The sequence below is a fragment of the Phoenix dactylifera genome, chromosome 18, assembly GCF_009389715.1.
Source record: "Phoenix dactylifera cultivar Barhee BC4 chromosome 18, palm_55x_up_171113_PBpolish2nd_filt_p, whole genome shotgun sequence".
NCBI classification, from domain to species: Eukaryota; Viridiplantae; Streptophyta; class Magnoliopsida; order Arecales; family Arecaceae; genus Phoenix; species Phoenix dactylifera.
In genome coordinates this window covers 3,639,319-3,659,591 of record NC_052409.1, presented here as the reverse complement: position 1 = coordinate 3,659,591, position 20,273 = coordinate 3,639,319, and the positions used below count along the sequence as shown (strand labels likewise).

At 39.1% G+C, this 20,273-nt stretch overlaps 2 protein-coding genes across 2 annotated transcripts; one reads left to right on the top strand and one right to left on the bottom strand.

Moving 5' to 3' along the window:
- Positions 1-3,674: 3,674 nt before the first annotated feature.
- LOC103724084 (dolichyl-diphosphooligosaccharide--protein glycosyltransferase subunit STT3B-like) lies at positions 3,675-10,794 on the top strand. Its single transcript, XM_039115419.1, is given in 7 exon segments — positions 3,675-4,202; positions 4,204-4,695; positions 5,201-5,737; positions 7,145-7,599; positions 7,767-7,889; positions 8,314-8,373; positions 10,285-10,794. Coding segments are annotated over 7 exon segments (2,199 nt in total). The 5' UTR covers positions 3,675-3,800; the 3' UTR covers positions 10,415-10,794.
- A 1,602-nt stretch (positions 10,795-12,396) lies between these two features.
- LOC103722452 (chaperone protein dnaJ C76, chloroplastic) lies at positions 12,397-16,092 on the bottom strand. The gene is made up of 4 exons (XM_008813020.4): positions 15,636-16,092; positions 14,614-14,870; positions 14,224-14,407; positions 12,397-13,349 (listed from the first exon to the last, which is right to left on the bottom strand). Exons 1-4 carry the CDS (start codon positions 15,972-15,974, stop codon positions 12,714-12,716), a joined length of 1,416 nt encoding a protein of 471 aa, XP_008811242.2. The 5' UTR covers positions 15,975-16,092; the 3' UTR covers positions 12,397-12,713.
- Positions 16,093-20,273: the final 4,181 nt, after the last annotated feature.

Genomic DNA, 20,273 nt, shown 5'->3' with positions numbered 1-20,273 from the left:
TGCTACAGTTCCAAAACTAAAGTAACAAGAACGATGATACAGAATAAAATCAGCATATATTTGGAGCGATTTTCCTCTCTTTTTTTTTTGCTCATTTTTTGGCTGAAAGGCATAAAATGAGAATTGCAAATCAGGAAGATAATTATTTTGCTTATGTTAGATTATGCAAGTATGATCATAATCCAGTGTTTGAATGTTTTTATACTATGAGGGGGCATATAGATACTGGTATGTAATAAATCATTGGATCGTTAATGGTGTGGTTTGGCTTAGTTTGTGGGGACTTACTGTTGCTTGTGCATAGTCTTTCCTCAATTTGTGCCGAAAATTGTTTGCTTTAACCAACCAGCCCTGGCTGGTTCGTCCCCTAAGAGTGGGAGATTCGTGGAAATCGAAGAGGCACAGACTTTGAGCCACGTCTTCCCAAGAAAGGTGGGTTCTTGAGGTCGCTTTCCCTTTCCTTGAGTTGAAGCAACCCAATGGATAACTAACCCAAAAGCCCCTTCGGTCCAGATTTGGAGGCTTGAAGCAGATGGATGGTCGGAAGAAGTCATTCTCATGCACCTCGTAATTCTGCTTGTTGGAGAACAGGGAGGCAGCCGGTTGGTTGAGCGTGCAACATCTTAACCAATTGGTGACTCAGGCCTGTTTGGGGAGCTGTTGCAGTGAGTGTTGGAGTAGAGCTGTTAGAAGTAGAGCTGTTGGAAGTAGAGTTTTTATAAAGCTGTTTGCTGTTTGTATACATTTCTAAGTGCTGTGGCACTTTACATTTGTTTGGTAAACAACTGAAAGTATTTGTATGAAAATGACATAAAGGACATTATTAGTATTATACAATAGTGCATAATAAATATAATATATTAACATAATATGATGATATAGTATAATAATATTATTATAATATAGTATATAATTGTATATATAGGATAATAATTAAATAATATAAATTATTAAATAAATAATATTATTTATATTATATTATAGTATAAAATAATAAATGTATAAATATTATAATTATTAGTATAATTAATTTTTTACTCTTTTGATCCATTTATTCTCTAACAAATTTCTAACTAGGTGAAAAATTGGTTAATAATTACTAATATTTTTCTTTATTTATTTATTATTTTATTTCATTGAAATATTTATTTATTATTTATTTATTTATTTATTCATTCATTTATACATATTTATTTATTTTTTATTTTTCTTTTTTTTTTTTTTTCTTTTCTTTTTTTTTTCTTTTTTTTTCTTTTCTTCTTTTTTTTCTTTTTTTTTCTTTCTTCTTCTCCTTTTCCTCTTTCCTTCTTCTCTTTTTCTTCTCCCGGAAGCCGGCGGCGCCGGAAGGGGGACCGGGCTGCGGGAGGGGGTCGGATGGCGGGCCGCGGCGGCTGCGGGAGGAGGGGGGCTCGGGACGGGGCGGGACAGCGGGCCCCGACGGCCGCGGGGGAGGGGCTCGGGAGGGGCCGGGACGGTGTGCCGCGGCAACCGCGGGGGAGGGGGGTCGGGAGGGGGCGGGACGGCGGGCCCGACGACGCGGGGGGAGGGGGCTCGGGAGAGGCCGGGACGGATGCCGCGGCGACGCGGGAGGAGGGCTCGGAGGGGGGGGACGGGTGCGGGCGACGCGGGGAGGGAGGGCCTCGGGGGGGCCGAGACGGGGGCGCGGGGAGGCAGCGGCCATGGGGCCTCCTCCCTTCCTTTTTTTTTTGGCTGTGTGGTGGTCCAGCGCGGGGGGGCTCGGGTGGGGCTGGGGGCGCGGCACGGGTGGCGGCGTGGTGGTGCCTCCCAAAAAAAAAGAGAGGCGCAATTGAGGGAGAGATGAGAGGAGAGAGAGGAGAGGGTTGGAGAGAGGCGTTTGGTTTTTGGAGGAAATACTTTTAATGGATAAAAACCTTCCAAGTGACAGCGTTTCGAAGCTCAATTGAGCCCTGAACGTTTTGGAAAACAAACCTTTTTTTTTCCAAATCAAAAGTCATATCTAAGAAACATCTTAGCCAAGCCACTCTATCAACACATGTTTTTTTTTTAATTTAGTATATAAATATTTTTGCTTTATAATTAGAGTAAATTGCAAAAACTCAATGTGATTAAAATAATTATACTTATGTCTAACAATTTAAAAAATTTACACTTATCCTTCTGAGTTTTATTTTTTTAATATTTTAATCCATTACTTAACAGGACGTAATCAAATCGTTAATCTTAAATAAAAATTGAAGTATTATATCAAAAAATATTGAGAAATACAAAATAAGCTTAAACTGATATCCAGTTAAGGGCATAAGAAAATATATGCTTCTTTCTTTCTGACTAAGAACAACTTTGATTTTTTACATGAGATAAATAGTTTTACTAATGCTGTTAATTTAACTGATAGTAAGTGTAGATTTTACAAACTATTGAATGTAAGTATAATAAATATAAAATTAAAAAATTATAGTTTACTCTTATAATTAATAAATAATTTGAGATAATATATACATAAAGAGTAAAAAATTTAAAAAAAAGAGTTGTTACTGCAAGAATTTTATTCTCAAAGTAACACTCATTTACAGGAGTTACTCTTCTTCTTTTTAATCATCATTATGACGTATATTGACGTACACTTAGTGGCCTTATGAATAACATCTCTGTATCAATGCTTTGCAGGATATCTATGCTAAAAGTTGAAATTTAAAGCTCCTGTACTTTTGATGGACGCAATCCGGATGGGGACATGACAAGCTACCATGTTGAAGAGGTAAGATGCACTTTTTTTTTACTCCGTGGAGTGTCACTGAGCGTGGATTATTAACAATCAGAAAAGGATTGCATCACTCATTCGAATTGCAGGGTTAAAATGAATTTGAACGTATTTATTTGAAGAAGATATTCTGGATTCTTAGGGAGATTAATCAGGATTTCACACCTCCTCGGATGCTGGCTTTGCCACAGCAATTAATAAGGTGATGCTTGGTGCCATCTTAAAGTTAGTTTGTAATTTTCCATAACTTTCTTCTTAAGAGCAAAGTTGAGAACTCGGCGGATCAGCCATTGTAGAATATTTAAGGAGTTCCGGAGCCATGTGCTGGCCCAATTGCAATTTAGAGCAATTATGCTTGAGGGCGAGCAATTCAGCTATAGTAATTAGCTGGATGCAGAGTGGTTTCGGTGGCATGGTAAGGTGCCATCCTGTGCTTCAGAATATTCGGATCATAATTAGTGGAGGCGTGGCTTTCTAGGCCAAAAAAGTGTTCAGAAAGATCAATAAAGCCGCGGACTGGGTGGCCTCGTAAATCATTTTAGGAATGCCCTGTTGGTTGAAAAAGAAAGTTGCCTAGAGCGCTCCGTGATTTGTTATTTTCTGATTTTTTTGAAAGTATCCATGCTAGGATTATATGAATCATCATAGTAAATAATAATAATAATAATAATAATAATAAATAATAATAATAATAAAAATAATAAAATTACTTGATAAATTACGAATCATCGCCTCTCTGTCCAACCCAGCCCAATTAAAAGCTGGATCGAGAGTTAGAACTCAGACCAGCCCTAACTACGACAGGGCTAATGTTACGGGTCAGGATCAAATTTTTTCGCCACCCGAGCACGAAGGCGAATGCAAACAATAGCTGCTTAAACCTACAAATGGTGAGCAGAACCCGCACACGAGATCAACGATGCCGTCCTTGGACTCTAGTCTCCTTCGGATCCGATTCATCTTCTCTAAAATCCTTCTTCCGATCGCATCTCTAGTTTTCTCCTCTTTCCGAACCTCGGAAGCCCTTATTCTCTAAAACCCTCAGTCTCCTCTCGCCATGGGAGCCAAGGCCGAGAATGGCGTCAAGCCCCCTCCCCTCGCCCCCTCCTCCTTCCCCTTCCCCTTCCTCAGAACCCTGAAGCTCAAGACTAAGCAACAGGAGCTCCTGATCCGCGTCTCCGCCCTCGCCCTCATCTACGTCCTCGCCTTCGCCGTCCGCCTCTTCAGCGTCCTCCGCTACGAGTCCATGATCCACGAGTTCGACCCCTACTTCAACTACCGCACCACCCTCTTCCTCACCAAGAACGGCTTCTACGAGTTCTGGAACTGGTTCGACGCCGAGAGCTGGTACCCTCTCGGGCGGATCATCGGCGGCACTCTCTTCCCCGGCCTCATGGTCACCGCCGCCCTCATCTACCGCGCCCTCCGATTCCTCACTTTCGCCATTCACATCCGCGAGGGTCTGCGTCCTCACCGCCCCCTTTTTCGCGTCCAACACCACCCTCGTCGCGTATTTCTTCGGCAAAGAGATCTGGGACGCCGGCGCCGGCCTCGCCGCCGCCGCTCTCATCGCCATCTGCCCCGGCTACATCTCCCGGTCCGTTGCGGGGTCCTACGATAACGAGGGGGTTGCCATCTTCGCCTTGCTGTTGACCTTCTACTTCTTTGTGAAGGCCGTGAACACGGGATCGCTGGCATGGGGCCTGGCATCGGCGTTCGGGTACTTCTACATGGTGTCGGCGTGGGGTGGGTATGTATTTATAATCAACTTGGTGCCGCTGTATGTTTTGGTGCTGCTGATCACGGGAAGGTATTCGATGCGGCTTTATGTCGCTTATAATTGCATGTATATATTAGGGATGCTGCTCGCCATGCAGATCCGCTTCGTGGGATTCCAGCATGTGCAGTCCGGGGAGCACATGGCCGCCATGGGAGTGTTTTTCTTGATGCAGGTTTGCTCCTCCTTCGTTTTTTGCGTCTCTGTGTTATCGTTGGTGGTTTTGGTTAGAGGATAAAAAAATATATTTTTCCATTTTTTCCCATTAATAAGTGGTAAAAAAATTGTTTATGATGACACATAGCTGTACAGTTGGTGCATGATATTTGACCAATTCCCTGTAACCTGAGCATGATTATCTTTTAGTGAAATATACTCAGATGAGGTAACTAAACATTGAAGATGCCTTCTGATCATAAAATCTACTCTATCATGTTAAATATATTACCCAACACCTCTTGTTGATCTCGAAGGGTGACATTCACTTGTGTAGTTTGTTCTATTGTTCATTATGACCATTATGAAAACCCGGGGATGATCAATGGTGCACTTTTTTTTCCTTTATCATATCTGTGTTTGAAGGCTCTCTTGGACTTTATTTGCCATACCATAGTTAACAGATGCCCAGGTTGTTTAGTTACTGCTAGTTTTCTAGCCTAACGAATTGTCATTGTTTGCAGGTTTTTTACTTTGTAGACTGGGTGAAATACATATTACATGATCCTAAATTATTCCATTCCTTCTTGAGAATTACTCTGACATGCTCCATAAGTGTGGGTGCTCTTGCTCTTGGAATTGGAATGGCAACTGGTTATATCTCTCCCTGGACTGGACGCTTTTACTCCCTGCTTGATCCAACATATGCGAAGGATCATATACCCATCATTGCATCTGTTTCTGAGCATCAACCGACGGCATGGTCATCGTTCATGTTTGACTTCCACATCCTTCTGTTTCTTTTTCCAGCCGGCCTCTATTTCTGTTTTAAGCGTTTGTCAGATGCCACAATATTCATAGTTATGTATGGCCTGACAAGCATGTACTTTGCTGGTGTGATGGTTCGATTAATTCTTGTAGCTACACCTGCTGTATGCCTTATCAGTGCTGTTGCAGTCTCTGCCACCATAAAGAATCTAACAAGATTGATACGGACAAAGAGCAAGGCTTCCCAGACAGGCTCTAGCAAAGGGACATCTAGCTTGAAGGCATCAGCTAAGGTAAGGGCTTGCAAACACAGAAGCACATATTGCAGATTCTAGCTTTTTCATTTGAATGTCATTATAATCTTTTGGTTAGTTCTAGCTTTTTGTTGTTGAGTTATTAATAGTGCATCTGAGAACTTGTTAAAGTTGTAAGGTTCTTCAATGTTTTCTTTTCTTCGGTTCTGCTTCTTTCAAAGGCTTAAACATTTAGATTCTAGAACCTTTGTTCAACCAGAGTGAAGCACATATTACTAATTTATGTGAAATGGTCAAAGAAATGGTGAAGTGATAGCTGAAGTTTATTTTCCGATGAAAGGATTGATAGATGAAATCATGAAAGCATTTCTAATGTGTTAAGGTGGATGAAAGAGGGACATGCTTGTGGAATGTTGCTGGATTTTCGCGTTGAATTAGATTTTAAGTGCATATATACATACACGTAGAATGTTAAGACCATGAACAGTCATCATATGAATCAAAATGTTAGGAAATAATGCTTGAATTATAAATTAGATATTATCTGGAAGTTTCGTCATTGCAACAGAGATGGCTGCATTGAAATCATATGGTCTTTCTCAATTGAGATCAGAGAATTTCTCAATTGAGATGCATTTGGATTCTTTGATGGCTCAAATAGAGGGGCAGGCCAATGGACAAACATAGTGTGTGTGTGTGTGTAGGTAGCTAGGGCACGTTTTTTATTTATGGATATGTACATGCAGAAGCTTGTGTTTTATATGAATATGGATGTATAGACATGTAGTGACAGATAGATCGGTGACTGCAGTTCCAAACATGTGTGCAGGCATGGATTATTGGAGGGAACATTCACATGCACAGATGTATGGTCTCAATTTTTTTCACTCTTAGTTTATTTTACAAAAATATTTTCTACTACATGTGAGCAGGCACATTTACATCAGCAACCTCTTATCATCAGTTAAATTATTTTCAAGCTATAGTTTAGAAGTACATCGATGTCTACCAAGTTTATATATTTGAAGCATGTTTGGAGGTGTAAATATGGCAGCTTGACCCTTCAGAAGATGAGGTAGGTTAATGAATGAATCATTAGAAAATTACATGCTTGAAACTAATTTTTCCTCGTTGAAATTGTTTTTAAGAATGAGTCTGAGGTCCAATACTCGACGGTTGTTTATTTGATAATTTCCAGCCCTTCATGCTTAACTTGTTGCATATTTGTTAGAGATCAAATCTATAATTATATGATGATGGACAACTGTCTTCTTAAGCATCTTGATGTTGAAAGTTCATCTTTTAGATGTGGTGATAAGCATATTGATGTTGAAAGTTCATCTTTTAGATGTAGTGCTCCACTACCATATTTCACTCACAATCTTTTTGCATTTAAAGAAAAAAGTTTTTATCTAATTAGGATAAATATGCCTTCTGAATTGGCAGGCATCACTTGATCAAGCTTTGCCTTTCCAACGAAATGCTGCTATTGCTTTGCTTGCTGGTGCATTTTATTTGCTCAGTAGGTATGCTATACACTGCACCTGGGTCACATCCGAGGCATATTCTTCACCCTCTATTGTCTTGGCTGCAAGGGGTGCTCATGGTGGGAGAGTCATATTTGATGATTACCGCGAGGCATATTTTTGGCTTCGTCAAAATACTTCTCCAGATGCCAAGGTGATGTCATGGTGGGACTATGGATACCAGATCACAGCCATGGGAAACAGAACTGTGATTGTAGACAACAATACTTGGAATAATACACACATTGCTACTGTTGGGCGTGCAATGTCATCATATGAGGATGAAGCATATGAGATAATGCAATCCCTGGATGTGGATTATGTGCTTGTTGTATTTGGCGGTGTTACTGGCTATTCTTCTGATGATATTAACAAGTATGGGTTTAACTTACATGCTACATCTGCATATATACTCCTAATTGTTTAGCAAAGCCTTGTCTCTTAAAGAAGCATTAATGAACTTCTTATTCAGTACTCTCTTTATTTTGGTTACCAGTTGATCATGCTGATTTGTTCTGATGATTTTCGTTTCATTGTGACAGATTTCTCTGGATGGTGCGCATTGGTGGGGGAGTTTTTCCTGTGATAAAAGAGCCTGATTATCTTGTGAATGGCGAGTATCGTGTTGACAAGGGGGCAGCACCAAAAATGTTGAACTGTCTTATGTAAGTTCTTCACACAAATTGATTCAATTACAATAGGAAATATGACATGACTTTTTGTGGTACTTTATTGTTTTCTTTCTCATGCTGCTTGGTTGATTTTTGCTTTGTAGATAAAAGGCCAAGGCCTATTGCAGTCTATGTGTACCCCACTGTTCTTAGGCATGTGTGGTTGCAGTTCTGTGGTTTTGTGGATACATCGTGAATAATGTCAACTATGTTGTAGATATTTTCATAAGGTCAAGTTAGATTTGGTAGTGACAAATTCTTTCAATCTCACACAAGGTGTTGTGGGAATTGGAAAGTAGGGGAAAATAATTCTTTTTGTCATCATACTTAGAGTATCAAGAATGATATTTAAGATATCTTTTATTTTTATGTTTGATGTCCAGTTTTTCCTGAAATAAATTCATCCGGTGATGCATAGGTACAAGCTTTGTTATTATCGGTTTGGGGAGCTGACAACAGAGTATGGGAAACCCACAGGGTAAGTAACTTGCCTTCCATCCTGCATGTATTTTTATCAAACCCATGCATTTTAATTCTGTAGTCTGTTCATTGACTCTTCCCATAGGGGAACTTCATTCTTAAGTTGAAAGTTTTGTGCATTAGCATGCTACAAGTTATTCTTGCAAAATCATGTTATGATTCTATTTTTACGCGAAATGGTCTTTCAAAATGTGGAAGTGAATTGCTCATAATTGTATTGTTTATTTATTTTCTGGTTAAATTGTGTAAACAGGCAGTAAAAATTTTGAAATATTTCTTTCTTATATGCAATTCTATTTTTTTATTGCATCTGTCATAAAATTTATCTAAGTACACTTAGTCATATGCTGAAAACTTGCTAATTCACATTTTGAAGATGTACTGGCCAAGAATTTGGCACTGATTTGGAGGCTTAACCACAGGACTTTAGGCCAACAGCAAGTGCTCTCAGATTGTGATGGTTCATGTGATCTTTGAAGGCATCTACACAGATGAGATAAATCTTTTGCACTAAGTTTGAGTTATAATGAGTAATTGTATAGTACATGTATTTAATATTAACTAAGATTTGCGTAATTTATATGGATATAAGCTATCACGTGTCTGTTTAGCTTAACCTATGTGTGTATATTACTATAAAATAAATAAATTATGTATCTAGGCAGGTGCCTTAGTGTTAAGCTACACCTATAAATTTGTGCGACTTTTATTGGTTTTTGACTCCCACTTTCCTGGCAAATGGATTCTGCTCAAGCACATAGGTAGCTGGGTATGACATTCTTCAGGAGTTCTAGACATGGCTATGCACAAGTACATGCTTGTATATGGGGTGTGTGATGTATGGATATGTACATTTTTTTATTAAAAAAATGCAAGTGTCCATATGTGTCTGTGTATGTTTATAGATATAGGAGTTTGATTTCTAGTGTTGAAGTAGGGGACAGCTATTTGGGATTTTTCTTTTCACATGTATAATAATTATTGTAGGTTTTTCTCTTAAGAAGTCTTGAGACTGTCAAATAGGCTGCTTAGCTTAAGTTGGAAGCCCAAAGATTATTCAGGAAAAGGATCTTTTACATTGTTATTTCTTTTATTTTATTACTTAAAAGCAATGAGCCCTGCATTATTATTCTTGAATTTGCATATACTTCTTTTAAAAGTTTAGTTTGAATTTAATCATAATTGAAATATGAAAGTTAAGGATCACGGTGTCTGACCTGGAATTTTTTATTATAATGTTTGTTGGTGTAATTAGCCAAATAAACATGAATATTTAATTAAGTTCTGAAATGGTTGAGGATCCGTCAATACCAAATTTCTTCACTGATATTGAGCTATATTGGATATCTTCACTTAGTTCACACTATCCAATTACACAGGGATCCTGAATCTTTCTTTGTCAAGCAACCTGCTTTTAATTTTGTACCTCCCTGTGAATAGCTTTCTGCACTATTTGAGTGATGGTGGCAAACTGCCCTATGTCATTGTTTGGTGTTCTAGTCTGCTGGCAAATTGTCGTAGAATGTTACAATGATGCGGTTAATATATATAGAAGGATTTTGTTTTGGAATCCAAAATGTGGTTAGGAAAAATTGTCATGATCCAGTTATCAAGCACTCCTGTCCGAGAAACTTCTTTGTTAAAGTTTCTTGCATACTTTGCAGTTCTGCTCGATATGCAGAGTCGTAAGTTCAGATGGTGCAATTGGTTGTTCTAACCATACTGTCTGTTTTTTTTTTTTTTTGGTGTAAAAAAAAAAAAAAACCCCTCTAACTATACTGTCTGTTCAGAACTAGCTTGACATCATTTTTTGTTGGGGTAGCTGCCATCTGTGCGATGCTAATGCCTGTAGTGTGAATTTGCGCTTGGATCATGATTTCAGGTCTTAATTTCTACTAATTTTTGGCAGGTATGATCGTGCTAGAGGAGTGGAAATTGGGAATAAAAATGTAAAGCTCGAGTACTTGGAAGAAGCGTTCACAACATCGAACTGGATTGTTCGGATATACAAAGTCAAGCCACCCAAGAATAGGTGGTGAAGTCTCCTCTTCCACTTTCCTATGTCATGCCTTCAGGGGAATCATGGATATGAATTGAGTGCTCAATCTGCGGAACAGTGCATGTTCTTTTATACCATGGAAGGTAAAACCCGCGCAAAATAAAACATGGGTTTCCCTGGTTGGGGTTTTGTTTGCAGGAGAGTTGATTTTTCTTATGGGATGACAAATAGCATGTTAATTTAATTTGCAGATGCTGGATACCTTCAGCAGCACCCTACTCCTCCCCTCCCACTTTGTTAATTTATGTTTTAGATGCAAGCAAAATTTTAACAGCACTAGTAAATCTTTGTAGTATTTGTTAGCCTTGTCTGCATTACTTTTTGATATACTACAATGGGAGTTGACAGTTTTCATGGAAACGGAATTGTTCAATCTATAACATGAGCAAGGCTCTTGCACCGAATGAATTCGATGTCCATGCTATATTTCAGAACAGATGATTTTGTGTGCTCGATATAGAAACTAGTTCTCATGACATTACTGTTGTACCTCCTGATCAGTTCTGCAGCGATATTACCATGCAAAATCTTGTCGGATCATTAGCGGGAATTCAAAAAAGGTTGGGGGGCTCAAGTTGGTCGTTCATGGGCACCATGGTTTACAGGACTGGAACATGTAAGAATAGTGTTCCCTTGTCACTACAATTTGCAATACCAAAACTATATTTTCTTATGGTTCCAGGTTGTTTTCAGTCTGCTGTGCAGCTTGTATATCGCACAGCCATCCTGATTGGACTTCGCAAACAGTGAGCTCTTTTTGTCCCCAGTTTTCTGGGTTTTCTAGCTCTACAGGATGCCTGGCCTTTTGGACGTGGGTTTGAGTATATGTGCAACTGCTACAACTTGAGCCTTGATCACTAAGCAAACAAGAAGACATTCTTTACCCGTTGAGATACGTACTATATGCACCCAATGAAGTCTTGGAACTTGATTTGCCCAGTGAACCATAAAATCAGAGTCCTCATAACTAGACACTAAGATGAAGGTTTTTGACCCCCTTTTTTCCCCTTCCGTTGCCTTGAATCATTTGTCCGCCTGCGATTTATGCCGTATGAGTTATTCAGAAACGTGAAACAGCATTCTATCCCTGGGACCTTTAAAACAACCCCTGAAATATGAACTTTTCAGAATGTGAACCCCCAGCATTCTGGCCTTTGGGGCCTGCCTTACCGCTAGCTGATGTTTTGGACCACTGTATATTGAAACAAGATTTTATCATTGCGATGTCTGTAAAATTCAATTTCAACTCAGTGCAAATTTATGGTTTGCTTGCATTACTAAAATTAATGAAACAAAGATGAATGACTGCATCAAATACCCAGAAGTTGAATTTCTCTATTTTAGATTCATGCTTAGTTTTTCAAAAGATCCCATCTGTATATGATGTAAATGACGGGTTATACATCCTGTCCATATGATGGAAAACAAGGCATTCTTTTTATGATTTTCTTTGTGGCAGAGTAGATTTGTCCACGGTACAGTTTCCATCTTGTCCGGTTTTGATCCAGGGCAATCCTCACATAAAACTTATTTGATGCCTGGTCGGCTAGAAAAAAAAAAAACCAGTTGTGGCTAATGTCACCAGATTTAATCGACGCCCGCGCGTTTCGAACCTGGAACCTCTTGGTTGGAAACAGAGCCCCGTTCCAGCTGAACTACCACCTTGGTGGTGCCAGGTGTGACGTACTCACACGTTGGTCAGGGTCGGGTTGCCGAACTGGCCCACGGGTGGGGAGGGTATTGAGTAAAACCGGTCGGGGTGCCCAACACACGGCCATTTCTGCCCGTATCGAACATTCTCCTGGCGGGTTGGGGGCCCAGTGGGGGTTGCTACGCGGGGTTGGGCTTGTTCCTCCCCCTCCCTTCCCTTTTTTTTAGCAAAAAAAAAAAAAAAAAAAAAAAAAAAAAAAAAAAACACAAGCAACCACATTTGATACTTCACCATTTAGTCAGAGACAAATATGAATGCAAATTGGATATCTGCAGTTACTTTATAAGCCATCAAATCCTGATGTGGATATCTATATTTGGATACACTTTTCTTTGATAGGTACAAATATGGATACGGATATGGGTCAGATATTAAATTTTGTATCCATATCAAAATAGATTTCAATAAGGAGATGGTTTTGATGGATTATCCGATCCATTTTTCACCCTTTTGCTCCTAGTTTATCATGGTTAATTTGCATGGCATATGAAGCCCTCTTTTTCCATGACCTACCATTAGGCATCATATTTATGTATCAGAGCTTCACTGTATATGAACTGTATTCCCACTATCCTCTTCCCTTGTTTTTCAGAGCCTCAGCCATTCTCCCAATTATCATCCCAATGACGAACCATGTAACACCTGCCAATAGAACTTGCAGCTCAAAGCTGTTGACAATTTCCAGAACTGCAGTGCCACCTATATGTTCTTCAAGGCCACCTCCTGACATTTCTCCACCTCTAAATCCTACTACTGATGCTGAGATCAGTGCCATAGCCAAAGGGGCCCTTAAATCCAGTGGATTTCCCTTCCTCTTATCAATGGCTGATGCTCTTGTTGCCTCCTTTTCGGCCTCCAGATAAGTACTTGGTGGAGGCTCTGGCTTTAGCATGTTGGAACTGGTTGATGAACCAGATGATGGTGATGGAAGGATGAGAATTGGGGTCCAGTACTCTTCATTGTGTTTATAGCTTATTGAACTCTGTCTGTCAACACCTGCAGTTGCTCCCTCCTTGCACTTGGCAGCAGCCTCTCGGAGTCTTTCAGTGTTGGGTGGGGCAGTTCTTCTGGTAGTAACTGTCAGATTAAGGCTCGTTTCTGTCCGAGCTGATGCATTACTGGGAAACTGCTGGTACCACCAACTTGTGATTGATCTTACGCCTTGAAGAGCCGAAATTCTGGACTCCCTTTGGAGATCGGACTCCTGAGTTGCAGAAGTGTATTTTGATCAGGCTTGTACTACAAGAAAATTTTGATGTTATGCTTTGCAGAACTAGAAAATCAAGTGCTAAGTTAAATTGCCAACCTGCAAGCCCAAGAAGTGAGAATATATGAAATTTTATGTTTCCAAAAGCAATGAATAAAACAAAGCATTTGAAGAGCAGTTGAAAACTCGGAGGTCAATGTATGATGTCACCATGTCTACAAGTATCACAGTGTAGAAAATTACTGTGATTATTGAATTATTAATTCAATTTGTAAGTGAGTTTTTGCAGACAATATATGTAATGGTTATTGCTGCTTGAAGATGGATACTAGAATTGAGAATGCTGTCAACTGAAACTTTGCAGAACAGTAGCAGGGAGTGACCATATGTATTTGTAACAACTTTTAATGAAGAACCACTGGAGAAAGGAAAATATGTAAGACATATCGGAAGAAAATGGGACAGTGTATAAAGGTAACTAAGCTTACAAGAGCCTTACTTTCAAAAGGGATGCTTAAGAAAATCCATATTTATAACATGCCACTAAAGATAGAGACATTGTTTCTACTTTTTACCCCTCTTATTCCTAATTTCGAAGAGTTACATAAATTTAAAGTACTGTTCAACTATAAAAAACCTGCCTCTCCAGTAGAAGATATCTTGAGAACACAGATTCTAGTACTTATACCTATGTCAATTTTATGAGGTTTGCTGAACATCAAAAATTTCTTGATCTTGAAAAAGCTTAAGTAATCTTAAACATAAAGACAAATCATATATTTCTCATTTTGTGCACATACCATTTCAGAGAGTTTAAAGTATGAGTCGGTATATGTAAATGCTATTATCCATGTCATTTATGTTTCATTACCTCGGACTCTTTCCTTGAAGCTTTGTCTTTCATCTGATGGAATTTGCTTTGGAACTTACTCACATCAGCAAAGATATTGGATACGCACAACCCCACAGTATTACCAGCAGTCATTCTTACACTGCCTCGTGGCTGCTTCGACATTAGATACTCAAGTGCTGCAAGCTTTGATCTTTCAACAATCCTAGGCTCAAGAACCAAGCATGCTCATTTGAAGTTAAAATCTAATAATGTATAAATCTTAATTATAGATGCTTACAGCATGTTTATGCAAGAGTATGAATTAGTTTCAGATGTTAGGATACCAACTTGGATGAAACTTATGGTTTCATTTGATTTTAAGAAAAAAGTTGATAATTTTAGATCGAGTAAATATGAGAGAGCTCTTACGAGATGCAGTCTACAGGGCATGTCTGAATTGCATCAAGAATCTTCTCTTCAGGATCGGCCCATTGCGCAACAACTCTTGCACGGCCATAAGCCGATTCAATGGCAAATGTTTTCCTTGCTAATAAAGCACATTTTAGGCAACCAACGCATCTAACTTCATCTACAAATACTGCACGTTGTTCATTCTTAGAGCCAAACCATGCTGAATAGATCGGTTTGCCCGTGTATCCTCGAAATTCTGAAACTTTTGCTTGCTCCTGCATAAATGATGGACCATGCAGGTAAAAATGCAGCATTTGTTAAAACTAATACTTGATGGTATGTTGGCCTATAGTAGTTTAAAATTCACTTTCCTGGTGTTTATAGATATGCGGATTGTGCCATGTAGTTAGCTTTTTACTATTTTATATACTAACCATTTCAAAACAAAATCACACTATTAAAGCAGCTCTGAATCAAGCTCTGTAAATTTTCTCCTCATATAACACAATCGGCTTTACATTTATCTCATAGACATCATGCATTTAGTATCATTTTTAAAAAAAAAATCCCTTTTGAGATCATTTACAGATTATAATCGTGCACTGTTGCGAATAACCAGATAAAGTGTCACAATGCATACCGGGCAAATGAGATGTCATATTTGCAGTTGATCACATGTTCTCATTTATAATTCGACATCACTGCGCATTATTTAAGCATTATTTTCTCATTTAATCATTGATAAATCTTTGATTTTTCTACTTTATGTTCCTCTCTAAAGGCTTCTATAAAATGTCAAGACAAATTTCATGTAACAGACGCTTGTGCGATTCATTCAGGGCAGCGTCATGGCATGAACTACCATAGAATATTGATGAGGTTCGTTCAACGTATACTTTTCTCTCATCCTTGATCTAAGATTTACGTCGTCCAAGTTTATTGAATTTGTTTGACAATACAAAGGAAGTGCTCGCCGAGAAAAGACTGTCAAGTTTGAAGCAGGACAAGGTGCAAAGCATTTAAAAAATTCGTACGCTGACCTGATCGTAGGCAGAGCGTGAAGTGGGATCGGAGAGGATGGAGTAGATTTCGTTGAGAACGATGGCCATGTCGTGTCCCGCCGGCCCGGCGATGTCCGGATGGCACCGCTTCTGAAGCGCTCGGTACATCTGCGACTGATCCGAGGAGCTCTCCACGCCCAGGATCTCGTAGAGGTCGAAGTCGCTGGTCCAAGAAGAAGATGACGAAGCTCTGCAACCCCATGATAGAGAATTGCGATGGTGGTGGTGCTGTAGCTTAGTTTTTGTGGGATGGAATTGGGTCTTATTCCTGAAGGCTAAGGGAGAGATGCTTGTTTGATAGAGAGCCAACGAAGGCATGGTTTCGGGCCTCGTGATGACGGTCGGAAAAGAATGGTGGGAGGGGAAGCTCGGGTCGAAGAGGGAAATGAGGTGGTGTTTCCGGGATGGGAGATATTTCAGTGGGGTTGCGTCGGCTTGCGCGGAATGGAGGAGCGCTCAAAATATCTTTTATTTTTTTTAGCAGAGTTACCAAAATGGCCTTCGTTCCTGCATGGCGAAAAATCTTCGGAGCTGATACGTGGTACTCTAGTGGGCATATAAAACTGGGGCTTAAAAAAAGTTTAAAGGGGTTGCAATCTACTCAAAAAAATAAAAAAAGGTTCATAGAGAATTTGAGTGAAATCAAGCTTAATAATAGCCCCAAAACTGACAACATTACGTACTTCTTAATCGGCTTCTCTAGGTGCTGCAGCCCTTTCAAGTTTCCGCCTATCAATTACAGGTTGCTATTAATTGCAATCTGGTGTACACTAAAAAAAGAAAAACATTAAGTATTAGCAGCTTATCTATATGACATTCTTCCTCTTATATGACTTGGGTTTTAGTGCTGGGTGGTGGATTTCAAGATATTTGAATTTGGATAGTTTATCTTGCATAGACTTATTTCTCCTTTGCAGAGAGAGAGAGAGAGAGAGAGAGAGAGAGTATCCAAAGAGAAACTTTCTAGATTCTTTTGGAGGTTTTTCTATCTGATCTAGAAGGATTGGCAGGAAAGATATCACTAGGAAAGGAAGAGATGAGTGAAAGCAAAGGGTAAAGAAGAACATAAGTGGTTGCTAGAAAGATTTCGAGAGATCTATCTTTTTATAACAAGCAGGCATAATATGAAAATTTTTGACTTTTCATATGACCTGTGCTAATAAGCGCTCATGTCGACTCATAACATAAAGAATCTAGCATTCTCTATCTCACTATCCCCTACCTCCATCATTACACGATGTAACCTTCTGTCATCCATAGACAAACACAAGCCAAATAACCGCTCACAAAGAACTCGTCCCTCCCTTGCTCCAAGCTTGTACAATTGTGGCTTATATCAAGCAAACTCACATTCATATCATCACTGGCCTCTCTCTCCAACACGATCAAACATATGTTGAATTAAATTAAATATTTTAAAATTTGAAAGCCGCGGCCAACCAAATATTTGACTTGGTCAACGGCCAAGTAGCATCATCCACGCACATCTCATCTTCTCTCTCTTTCTTCATTTTATTATTCTATTGTCAAGTTAATTATTTGCTAGTTTATTCTTCTTATTTACTATTTTTAAATATTAAAAATATTTAATTATTAATTTATCAATTATGTTTGTGCATCTAGGCTAACAACATCCACCAAAATTCTCCACCTTTGCTCTCTCTCAACTCGACCTAACCTACTTATACCTGCCTCTTCTTCCACCAAATCCAATTCCCCAATTCTTCTCCTAGAATTGCCTCCTTTGTGCCTACCTGATCCCAAGGCCCAATTCAGACCCTCTCTTCAGCCAACTTTTAGAAAGCAGCACCAAGTTGAAGGGCGTCACCTTCTCCTTTGTCATCATGCTCCTATCTTAATAGGAATACGTGCACAATTGCCAACATTAGGATTTCAATATGATAATTGAATTCGTGGTCCTTGCTTGTACAGCTTGTGGGTTGATTGAATCTGCCCATCAGGTGTTTGATTTATCTTGAATTGTAGCATAATATTAAGAAAGTATCTTTAAAGATACTAACCCTGCAGTGTGCATAGTATAGGTAAGATGACGGTTTTATCCTAAGATGTAATGACTCACTTATTTTTTCTTTCGAGGAGTGCTGGGTGAAGTGGTTGTGAACCAACTAAGGTACTCTTAAATTACATGAGCTTATCAGCTAAAAGACATGATAAATGACACCATTGAATGGATCTTCTTGAGTTGCAAACAATCACTTAGAGTTGCGTTCATGTTTTCTACGATTCTCAGCCTTGGCTTGCTTGCACTAAAAAGAGATGAGAAAGGCATACAATAACTTGCTTTTGACAATCTCCACTTGCATGTTGATCACACTCTCCAATCTTACATGGCAAGAATTTCCAATTGATGAAAAAACCTCCAATTTTATATGGCATGAATGTGACATTCACAAAAAATTGCATCAACTTTGATCTCAAAGCACCATCCTATTTGAATACTATACTTCGCATCATCAAAGTGAAAGTCTTCCTCTACCTTTAAAAAATTTTCAGACAACTTACAAATTTTTCCATGACCTGCATATCAAGCCAGCTCTGTATCATCAAAGTCACAATATTTTCTCAATCTTTGAGAAATTTATGATCTATTCAGGACTTGTATTAAAAATAATTGATTAGAATATCAGTGGTGCTACCCATTGGTATTGGAACTGTTGTATTCTTCCATGACTTGCTATTTTTGAATCTTTCATGCTTGCTTTTATATTAATATAATGTACATTAATACAATGATAAGTTGAACAATCTTATTTATTTTTTTTCCCTTGGATTTTGAATGTCCAACTTCTTTCTAAATTTGTTATGAATTTCATTTTTCTCCCTACCTCCAATTTTTACCTAAAAGCAATCTATTCTTAAATGACAAAATTGTGATTATATGCATTATATAAACATATTGACTAAGGATATTTTTCGTTTTTAGATGCCTATTTGTATCTAATTATGATAGCATGTATCAAGGATAATAATAGAGCTAACAAATAGCTAGGAGAAACATTTTGGATAAGAATTTATAAAACCAACCTTGGATATTTGGCAGAAGTTTTGATGGTATGATTGTGGTAGAACAATAGGGGCAACAATATCATAAATGCCTTGTGAGTGCCTCTTTTTGTTTTTTAATGTGATTGCTGGTGTCCTTTAGTGCTATCGTTCATGGACCATAATTACTTTTTAGATGAGAAACACAAATAATTAAATCGAGACTTGCGTTAATATTATTAATGCATCTAAAATTTTTATCTTGCCATTTATTTTAACATCTTTCTGTGAATCTGACATTGTAAATCACTAAAAAACAGAAAGATATCCAAATATCTAAGTAAAGTCGACCTGTAGGCTGCATGAACCAGCTCTTCACTTCTTCTCTGGAATCTGAGACTCCACAAAAAATGAACCCCATGGGAGGGTGTTTGTTGCTCATAGCATGATTGAGTAGCAATTCCATAAAATAATGGCATGCAACGTTATTTTGTATGACATCGTAAATACGAGTGACATTATTATATACACTTTTTCATATCATCAACTTGATAACGCTAGGGATTATTTCTCCACTTTACATGTCATTTTAAACATGGCAATTAAAACTTTTTGTGTTTATGTTTAGCAATCTTTTTAATCACTAAATTCCATAAATAACAGCGTACAACCCCTCCCCGCCCCCCCCTTCTTCCAAATAAGTAAATCATAAACAACCCTTTTATATAAGAGAATTTATATCCTACACCGCGTGCACTATATGACCTGCACACTGTCCATCATCTCGTCTCCTTCATGTACGTTCTATTTATTACGTGCTTATCTCGGTGATAGGTCTATATGGGAAAGATTAGTTGATTGGCATGGTGCACAATCATATTAGTGTGGTTCAGAATATAATTTGTCCTAACACTAGACAATATTTGTATAAGTAAACTTCTGTGGTCCCATATATACAGAGCCAGCCCAAGCCTTAGGGGATCTAGACGGTCGCCTAAGGCTCCTGCCCAGAAAAAGGTCCACGCCCACCAGCTACTGCCGTCCATGACTTCTAGCTACAGTGAATCGTAAATTCGGAGTCTGTAGAGGTAGAGCCAATAGCAACCTCGACGAGGCGACCTAGGGTAAGTCGCGGTCCCTATTGCCCATCGGCCATGACCGTCGCAGGCTCGCAGCCAGGCTGACATACGACGTAAGGTAGAATTGGATGCGGCATGGGATGGTCTTTGCTCCGGAAATCCGTTTGCCAGTTCTCCATTGACTCTCGGAGAATCAAAAGATAAGGTCCAGTTACAAGAGACCACGCGAGTCCGCCTTGATAGATTCTATCAGATGGCACGCGGCACATCGTGTGATTCGACCCCTCGTGCCCCCGCGACCGGCTTTCGCAAAAATACCGACCACATCAAATCAACGGTGGATTCACGGCCAGAGTTGACAGGTGTCGTTTTATTTCATGCAAATGACATCGGGAACCCTCCCTTCCTTTTAATCGCATCGTTGAATCCAAATCAGGCGGCCAAGCAGTGCAATGTCGCATAATATTCAGCGTATAATCAACGAGGTACAGGTGAACTCAGTCGGTCGGTTAGCACGGTATCGGCCGGTACGGTT

What these genes read in the sequence shown, in the direction of transcription:
- LOC103722452 (XM_008813020.4), bottom strand. Translation starts at nt 15,974, where the DNA reads ATGCCTTCGTTGGCTCTCTATCAAACAAGCATCTCTCCCTTAGCCTTC. An exon ending in CACGCTCTGCCTACGATCAG is followed by an intron (nt 14,871 to 15,635) that starts GTCAGCGTACGA and finishes TCATTTATGCAG; the next exon opens with GAGCAAGCAAAAGTTTCAGA. An exon ending in CTTCAAGGAAAGAGTCCGAG is followed by an intron (nt 13,350 to 14,223) that starts GTAATGAAACAT and finishes TCTGCAACTCAG; the next exon opens with GAGTCCGATCTCCAAAGGGA.